The sequence below is a fragment of the Seriola dumerili genome, unplaced genomic scaffold, assembly GCF_002260705.1.
Source record: "Seriola dumerili isolate Sdu_G_001 unplaced genomic scaffold, Sdu_1.0 BDQW01000312.1, whole genome shotgun sequence".
In the NCBI taxonomy this organism is placed as follows: domain Eukaryota; kingdom Metazoa; phylum Chordata; class Actinopteri; order Carangiformes; family Carangidae; genus Seriola; species Seriola dumerili.
The window spans coordinates 1,403,369-1,412,354 of NW_019174567.1; the positions used below are offsets into that span (position 1 = coordinate 1,403,369).

Sequence of the window (8,986 nt, forward strand, 5' to 3'; positions counted from 1 at the left end):
AGTTCAAAGAGGTGAAGCTGGTGGTCAGGTGAGTTTAGACAGGTGAAGCTGGTGGTCAGGTGAGTTCAGACAGGTGAAGCTGGTGGTCAGGTGAGGGCGAGGTGAAGCTGGTAGTCAGGTGAGTTCAGACAGGTGAAGCTGGTGGTCAGGTGAGTTCAGACAGGTGAAGCTGGTGGTCAGGTGAGTTCAGACAGGTGAAGCTGGTGGTCATGTGAGGGCGAGATGATGCTGGTAGTGCGGTGAGTTCAGACAGGTGAAGCTGGTAGTCGGGTGAGGGCGAGATGATGCTGGTAGTGAGGTGAGTTCAGACAGGTGAAGCTGGTAGTCAGGTGAGTTCAGACAGGTAACCAGCAGGTGTACAGTATATGTAAAAGGGTAGACAGGTGTGAAACCTGTCCTTGTCTCTCCAGGTTCTAACTCGTCCCACCTGACGGTCTACAGTGAATACGGAGTTGATGTCTTCGATATTCACACCACAGAGTGGGTTCAGACCATCTCCCTACGCAAGGTAACCAATCACAGCACAGCACAGCCTGGAATCAGCCAGTTACATTGAGGACTAACTGAGGACCTTGTTCTGTCTCTGTCCTCAGATCAGACCTCTGAATGTTGAAGGGACGTTAAACCTGCTGAGTTCAGAACCTCCTCGTCTGATTTACTTCAGCAACACCTCATCAGGTAATGACGACACACCTGAACTTAAACCTCCACACACCTGAACCTGGACCCACAAACTAATGTCTCTCTGTCCGTCTCTACCTCTCTGTCTTCAGAGGGCGACCTCACCATCCCGGAGACGTCGGACCACAGCAGGAAGTTGATGGTTCGAACTCGCAGCAAGAGAAAGTTTCTCTTCAAGGTTCCTGAGGAGGAGCGACTTCAGCAGAGGAGGTGACTCAGCAAAATAAAACATCAATGACTCAGCAAAAAGTTGTGTGTGTGTGTGTGTGTGTGTGTGTGTGCGTGCGTGCGTGCGTGCGTGCGCGTGCGTGCGTGCGTGTGTGTTGTCACGTGCGTTGTCATGTATTTTGTCATGTGTGTGTGTCGTCACGTGTTGTCATGTATTTTGTCATGTGAGTGTGTGTGTGTTGTCATGTATTTTGTCTCGTGTGTGTGTGTGTGTCACGTGCGTTGTCATGTATTTTTTCATGTGAGTGTGTGTATGTGTGTGTCGTCACGTGCGTTGTAATGTGTGTCTTGTGTGTGTGCATGTGTGTGTGTGTTGTCACGTGTGTTATGTGATTGTGTGTATGTGTCGTCACGTGTGTTGTCATGTATTTTGTCATGTGTGTGCGTGTGTCATTATGTGCGTTGTCATGTGAGTCTGTGTGTGTCGTCACGTGTGTTGTCATGTGATTGTGTGTATGTGTCGTCACGTGTTGTCATGTGATTGTGTGTATGTGTCGTCACGTGTGTTGCCATGTATTTTGTCGTGTGTGTGTCGTCACGTGCGTTGTCATGTATTTTGTCATGTGAGTGTGTGTGTGTGTTGTCATGTATTTTGTCTCGTGTGTGTGTGCGTGTGTGTTGTCATGTGTGTTTTGTCACGTGCGTTGTCATGTATTTTGTCATGTGAGTGTGTGTGTTGTCATGTGAGTGTGTGTATGTGTGTGTCGTCACGTGTGTTGTCATGTGTGTGTGTGTCACGCGCGTTGTCATGTATTTTGTCGTGTGAGTGTCGTCGCGTGTGTTGTCATATGATTGTGTGTATGTGTCGTCACGTGTGTTGTCATGTGTGTGTGTGTCACGCGCGTTGTCATGTATTTTGTCGTGTGAGTGTCGTCGCGTGTGTTGTCATATGATTGTGTGTATGTGTCGTCACGTGTGTTGTCATGTGTGTGTGTGTCACGCGCGTTGTCATGTATTTTGTCGTGTGAGTGTCGTCGCGTGTGTTGTCATATGATTGTGTGTATGTGTCGTCACGTGTGTTGTCATGTGTGTGTGTGTCACGCGCGTTGTCATGTATTTTGTCGTGTGAGTGTCGTCGCGTGTGTTGTCATATGATTGTGTGTATGTGTCGTCACGTGTGTTGTCATGTGTGTGTGTGTCACGCGCGTTGTCATGTATTTTGTCGTGTGAGTGTCGTCGCGTGTGTTGTCATATGATTGTGTGTATGTGTCGTCACGTGTGTTGTCATGTGATTGTGTGTGTGTCGTCACGTGTGTTGTCATATGATTGTGTGTATGTGTGTCTTCACGTGTGTTGTCATGTGTGTGTGTGTGTCACGTGCGTTGTCATGTAATTTGTCATGTGAGTGTGTGTGTTGTCATGTATTTTGTCGTGTGTGTGTCGTCACGTGTGTTGTCATGTGATTGTGTGTGTGTGTGTGTGTCGTCACGTGTGTTGTCATGTGATTGTGTGTGTGTGTGTGTCATCACGTGTGTTGTCATGTGATTGTGTGTATGTGTCGTCACGTGTGTTGTCATGTGTGTCTTGTGTGTGTGTCACGTGCGTTGTCATGTATTTTGTCGTGTGTGTGTGTGTCACGTGCGTTGTCATGTATTTTGTCATGTGAGTGTGTGTGTGTGTCGTCACGTGTGTTGTCATGTATTTTGTCATGTGAGTGTGTGTGTGTGTTGTCATGTATTTTGTCTCGTGTGTGTGTCGTTACGTGTGTTGTCATGTGTGTCATGTGAGTGTGTGTGTGTTATGTATTTTGTCGTGTGTGTGTGTGTCGTTACGTGTGTTGTCATGTATTTTGTCGTGTGTGTGTGTGTGTGTCGTTACGTGTTTTGTCATGTGAGTGTGTGTGTGTTGTCATGTATTTTGTCGTGTGTGTGTGTGTGTCTGTGTCGTTACGTGTGTTGTCATGTGTGTCGTGTGTGTGTCGTTACGTGTGTTGTCATATGAGTGTGTGTGTGTGTGTGTTGTCATGTGAGTGTGTGTGTGTTGTCATGTATTTTGTCGTGTGTGTGTGTGTGTGTCGTTACATGTGTTGTCGTGTGTCATGTGAGTGTGTGTGTGTTGTCATGTATTTTGTCGTGTGTGTGTGTGACGTTGCGTGTTTTGTCATGTGAGTGTGTGTGTGTTGTCATGTATTTTGTCGTGTGTGTGTGTGTCGTTACGTGTGTTGTCGTGTGTGTGTGTTGTCATGTGAGATGTGAGTGTGGGTGTGTTGTCATGTATTTTGTCGTGTGTGTGTGTGTCGTTACGTGTGTTGTCGTGTGTGTGTGTTGTCATGTGAGATGTGAGTGTGGGTGTGTTGTCATGTATTTTGTCGTGTGTGTGTGTGTCGTTACGTGTGTTGTCGTGTGTGTGTGTTGTCATGTGAGATGTGAGTGTGGGTGTGTTGTCATGTATTTTGTCGTGTGTGTGTGTGTCGTTACGTGTGTTGTCGTGTGTGTGTGTTGTCATGTGAGATGTGAGTGTGGGTGTGTTGTCATGTATTTTGTCGTGTGTGTGTGTGTCGTTACGTGTGTTGTCGTGTGTGTGTGTTGTCATGTGAGATGTGAGTGTGGGTGTGTTGTCATGTATTTTGTCGTGTGTGTGTGTGTCGTTACGTGTGTTGTCGTGTGTGTGTGTTGTCATGTGAGATGTGAGTGTGGGTGTGTTGTCATGTATTTTGTCGTGTGTGTGTGTGTCGTTACGTGTGTTGTCGTGTGTGTGTGTTGTCATGTGAGATGTGAGTGTGGGTGTGTTGTCATGTATTTTGTCGTGTGTGTGTGTGTCGTTACGTGTGTTGTCGTGTGTGTGTGTGTGTTGTCATGTGAGATGTGAGTGTGTGTGTGTTGTCATGTATTTTGTCGTGTGTGTGTGTGTGTCTGTGTCGTTACGTGTGTTGTCATGTGTGTCGTGTGTGTGTGTGTGTGTCGTTACGTGTGTTGTCATATGAGTGTGTGTGTGTGTGTGTTGTCATGTGTGTCTTGTGTGTGTTTCCAGGGAGATGCTGAGGGACCCGGAGCTCCGGTCAAAGATGATCTCTAACCCGACCAACTTTAATCACGTGGCTCACATGGGACCAGGAGACGGGATGCAGGTCCTCATGGACCTCCCTCTGGTAACTCCTCTTCTTTGTGCTGCCTCCTCCTCATGCCGGCATGTTCTCCTTCCTCACCTCCTCCCCCCTCTGACAGCTCTGTTCATCACACTGACTCCTCCTCTCTTCTCTCCTCCTCTTCCCCCTGTCTCACTTCCCTCACCCCCTCCTCTTCGTCCACCTCCCTTGTTAAGGTTGGTGATGTTGCCTCCCTTTCCCCCTCCCCGTCTCCCTCCCCCTCCTCCTCCTCCCGTCACACCCTCATCTCTCCCCCCTCCAACTTTGAGCACGTCTATCACATGACGTTGGCGTCGGCCGGCGCCTTCTTGCAGAAAGACGCGTCCTCTTCCTCCTCCTCCCAGCAGAGCCTCCTGCAGCCTTCCTCCTCCTCCTCCTCTCCCTCCACCTCCTCTCTGGGAAGGGTAGGCCAGCTTCTCTCTATCTCCCTCACCCCTCTCACCCTCCTCCCCCGTGTTCTCCTCTGGTCTGCAGTGGTCCCTCCTCTTTGTAAACCTTCACCAGGTCACGCTGCGTTCAGGTCAGGTGTCTGATCTGTTGGTCACATGACCGTTAGAATGATGATGTAATGGAACACCTGAATGTACAACAGCCCTGAATACAGCAGTGAGACAGGTGGTCGTCAGGGTAACAGTGTGAAACAGACCAGTCTTACATCATCATCATCATATAAATGAAAGAGCAGTGTTCAGGTGTGTGACCTGTGACATGAACGCAGCGTCAGGTGAGGGCGGGGGTAAAAGGACAGGATTGCCTTTGTTCTTATTCAACCTGGGTTGAATAAGTACTCAGTAACTACATATCCCATGAGTCTTAGCAACAGAAACTGTTCTGTGTTTCTGAGTGGGCGAGGCTTCATACGACCACGGTGGTGGTGGGGGGGTCCTCTGTCAGCCTGTGAATCCTGAGAGTGTGTTCACTGTGTGTGTGTGTGTGTGTGTGTGTGTGTGTGTGTGCGCGCGCGCGCGCGCAGAGTGTGATGCCTTCCTCTCAGGATGACTCTGTCAAAGATAAGCCCCGCCCCCTGTCCAGTATCTCCCGCCACCAGAGAAGCAAGACGCACATCACCCGTACAGCTTCAGGTAAACACACACCTGTATACACAGGTAAACACACACCTGGAGCATAGCTGCAACAGACAGTCACATGAACATGTTCATCATCAGTCTGAACTGATCTGAGGTCTGTCTGATCTGGACCCTGATGAGGAGTCTGAGAGTTATAGTGGACATGCTGCTTATTGTTCACTTCTCCTCCTCTTCTCTTGATGTCAGACTAGAACAGTTGTAGAACCTACAGAACATACAGAACCTATAGAACCTACAGAACCCACAGAAATGAAGGTGAAAACTGTTCAACCTGTCCTCAATGATGTCATCTGTAATCTGTGTTTCTGTTGGTTCAGATTTTGGGGGAGCAGCGTCATCTCGTGGCGTCTCTGAACCAGACCAGGAACTGGACCGAGAGGTAGCAAACACACACAAACACACACAAACACACACACACACACACACACAAGAGAAGATTGAGTGTGTGTGTGTTGTTTCATGTGAGTGTGTGGTGTTGCTGTTTTGTAGTGTGTGTGTGTGTGTCGTTACATGTGTTGTCGTGTTGTCATGTGAGTGTGTGTTGTTGTCATGATATTTTGTCGTGTGTGTAGTTGACGTTGCGTGTTTTGTCAATGTGAGTGTGTGTGTGTTGTCATGTATATTTGTCGTTCGGTGTGGTGTGTGTCTGTGTCGTTACGTGTGTTGTCATGATGTTGTCGTGTGTGTGTTGTATGTTGTGTGTGTGTGTCGATACCGTGTGTTGTCATATGAGTGTGTTGTGTGTGTGTTGTCATGTGTGTCATGTTGAGTGTTGTTGTTTGTCATGTATTTTGTGTTGTGTGTGTGTGTCGTTACGTGTGTTGTCGAAGAGCGGTTGTGTGTGTGTGTTGTTGTCGGTGGTATTGTGAGTGTGTGTGTGTTGTCATGTATTTTTCGTGTGTGTGTGTGTCCCGCATAGTGTGTGTCGTACGATGTGTTGTCATGTGATTGTGATGTATGTGTCGTCACGTGTGTTGTCATGTGTGTCTTGTGTGTGTCACGTGCGTTGTCAGTATTTTGTCGTGTGTGTGTGGTGTGTGTCACGTGCGTTGTCATGTATTTTGTCATGTGAGGTGTTGTGTTGTGCGTCACGTGTGTTGTCATGTATTTTGTCTGTGGAAGTGTGTGTGTTGTGTTGTCATGTATTTTGTCTCGTGTGTGTTCGTTACGTGTGTTGTCATGTGTGGTCATGTGAGTGTGTGTGTGTGTTATGGTATTTTGTCGTCGTTGATGACTGTGTCGTCAACGTGTGTTGTCATGTGATTGTGTGTGTGTGTGTGTGTGTGCGGCACGTTGTTTCAGTCGTAGTATTGAATGTGTGTGTGTGTGTCATCACGTGTGTTGTCATGTGTTGTCATGTGAGTGTGGTGTGTGGTTTATGTTTTTGTCGTAAGTGTGTGTCGTCACGTGTGTTTGTCAATGTTGATTTGTGTGTTGTGTGTGTGTCGTCACGTCGGTGTGTTGTCATAGTGATTGTTGTGTGGTGTGTGTTGTCATCACGTGTGTTGTCATTGTGATGTGTGTATGTGTCGTCACGTGTGTTGTCCATGTGTGTCTTGTGTGTGTGTCACGTGCGTTGTCATGTATTTTGTCGTGTAGTGTTGTGTTCACGTGCAGTTGTCATGTATTTTGTCATGTGAGTGTGTTGCATGTTGTCGTCAACGTGTGTTGTCATGTATTTTGGTCATGTGAGTGTGTGTGTGTGTGGTCATGTATTTTGTCCTCGTGTGTGTGTCGTTACGTTGTGTTGTCATGTGTGTCAGTGAGTGTGTGTTGTGTTATGTATTTTTGTCGTGTGTGTGTGTGTCGTTACGTGTTTGATTCATGTATTTATTTGTCGTGTGTGTGTGTGTGTGTCGTTACGATGTTTTTGTCGTGTGGTGTGTTTGTCATTATTTTGGTCGTGTGTGTGGTGGTGTCTGTGTCGTTACGTGTTGTGTCATGTGTGTCGTGTGTGTGTGTGTGTGTCCGTTACGTGTAGTTGTCATATTGAGTGTGTGTGTGTGTGTTGTTGTCATGTTTGTGTCTTGTGTGTGTTTCCAGGGAGTGCTGAGGGACCGGAGCTCCGGTCAAAGATGATCTCTAACTCCGACCAACATTTAATATCACGTGGCTCACATGGGACGCAGGAGACGGGAATGCAGGTCCTCATGGACCTTCCCTCTGGTAATCCTCTTCTTTTGATGCTGCCTCCTCCTCACTGCCGCATGTTCTTCCTTCCTCACCTCCTCCCCCTCTGACAGCTCCTGTCATCACACTGACTCCTCCTTCTCTTCTCTCCCTCCTCTCCCCTGTCTCACTTCCCTCACCCCTCCTCTTCGTCCACCTCCCTGTTAAGGTTGGTTGATTTGCTCCCTTTCCCCCTCCCCGTCTCCCTCCCCCTCCTCCTCCTCCGTCACACCCTCATCTCTCCCCCTGCGCAACTTTGAGCACGTCTATCACATGACGTTGGCGTCGGCCGGCGCCTTCTTGCAGAAAGACGGCGTCCTCTTCCTCCTTCTCCCAGCAGAGCCTCCTGCAGCCTTCCTCCTCCTCCTCCTCTCCGACCTCCACTCTCTCTTCTGCAGGAGTTAAGGCCCAGCTTTCTCTCTATCTCCCTCACACCCATCTCACCCTCCTCACCCCCTGTCTCCTCTGGTTGCATGTAGTGGCTCCCTCCTCTTTGTAAAACCTTCACCAGGTCCGCTGCGTTCAGGTATCAAGGTGTCTGATCTGTTGGGCACATGACCGTTAGATAGATGATGTACATTGAACACCTGGAATGTACAACAGCCCTGAATACAGCAAGTGAGACAGTGTGGTCGTCAGTGGTAACAGTGTGAAACAGACCAGGTCTTTACATCATCATCAATCATAATAAAATGAAAGAGCAGTGTTCAGGTGTGTGACCTGTACATGAACGCCAGCTGTCCAGTGAGGCGCGGGGTAAAGGGACAAGGATTGCCTTTGTTCTTATTCAACCTGGGTTGAAATAAGTACTCAGTAACTACATATCCCATGAGTCTTAGCACAGAAAAACTGTTCTGTGTTTCTGAGTGGGCGAGGCTTTCATACGACCCAACGGTGCGTGGTTGGGGGGTCCTCTTGTCCAGCCTGTGAATCCTGAGAGTGTGTTCACTGTGTTGTGTGTTGTGTGTGTGTGTGTGTGTGTGTGTGTGTGTGTGATGTTGTGTGTTGTTGTGTGTGGCGCGCTGCGCAGCAGAGTGTGATGCCTTCCTCTCATGGATGACTTCTGTCCAAAGATAAGCCCGCCCCTGTCAGTAATCTCCCCGCACCAGAGAAGAGCAAGACGCACATCACCCCGTACAGCTTCAGGTAAACACACACCTGTATACAGGTAAACACACACCTGGAGCATAGCTGCAACAGACAGTCACATGAACATGTTCATCATCAGTCTGAACTGATCTGAAGGTCTGTCTGATCTGGACCCTGATGAGGAGTCTGAGAGTTATAGTGGACATGCTGCCTTATTGTGTTCACTTCTCCTCCTCTTCTCTTGATGTCAGACTAGAACAGTTGTAGAACCTACAGAACATTACAGAACCTATAGAACCTACAGAACCACCAGAAATGAAGGTGAAAACTGTTCAACCTGTCCTCAATGATGTCATCTGTAATCTGTGTTTCTGTTGGTTCAGATTGTTGGGGGAGCAGCGTCATCTCGTGGCGTCTCTGAACCAGACCAGGAACTGGACCGAGAGGTAGCAAACACACAAACACACACACACACACACACAGTAAGCACACACACACACACAAACACACACACACAACACACACACACACACACACACACACACACACACACACACACACACACACACCACCACACACACACACCACAACAATTAGAGAAACACTCAATTTCAAACACTTTGACAGAGGCTGTCTGATGAACTGA

The 8,986-nt window shown here is 48.2% G+C and overlaps 1 protein-coding gene and 1 long non-coding RNA gene across 2 annotated transcripts in view; both read left to right on the plus strand.

The window, feature by feature from the left end:
• Positions 1-8,986, plus strand: part of cdc42bpb (CDC42 binding protein kinase beta) — a 36,453-nt gene that overhangs the window by 23,397 nt on the left and 4,070 nt on the right. The window contains exons 32-38 of the mRNA XM_022758945.1: positions 411-508; positions 594-678; positions 774-891; positions 3,880-3,997; positions 4,171-4,398; positions 4,968-5,077; positions 5,392-5,461. Coding sequence (XP_022614666.1) covers positions 411-508; positions 594-678; positions 774-891; positions 3,880-3,997; positions 4,171-4,398; positions 4,968-5,077; positions 5,392-5,461 — 827 coding nt within the window. The remainder of the gene's footprint in view (positions 1-410; positions 509-593; positions 679-773; positions 892-3,879; positions 3,998-4,170; positions 4,399-4,967; positions 5,078-5,391; positions 5,462-8,986) is intronic.
• Positions 8,370-8,986, plus strand: part of LOC111231728 — an 831-nt gene continuing 214 nt past the window's right edge. Inside the window, exons 1-2 of the long non-coding RNA XR_002665510.1 lie at positions 8,370-8,397; positions 8,724-8,786. This is a non-coding gene — a long non-coding RNA (uncharacterized LOC111231728). The remainder of the gene's footprint in view (positions 8,398-8,723; positions 8,787-8,986) is intronic.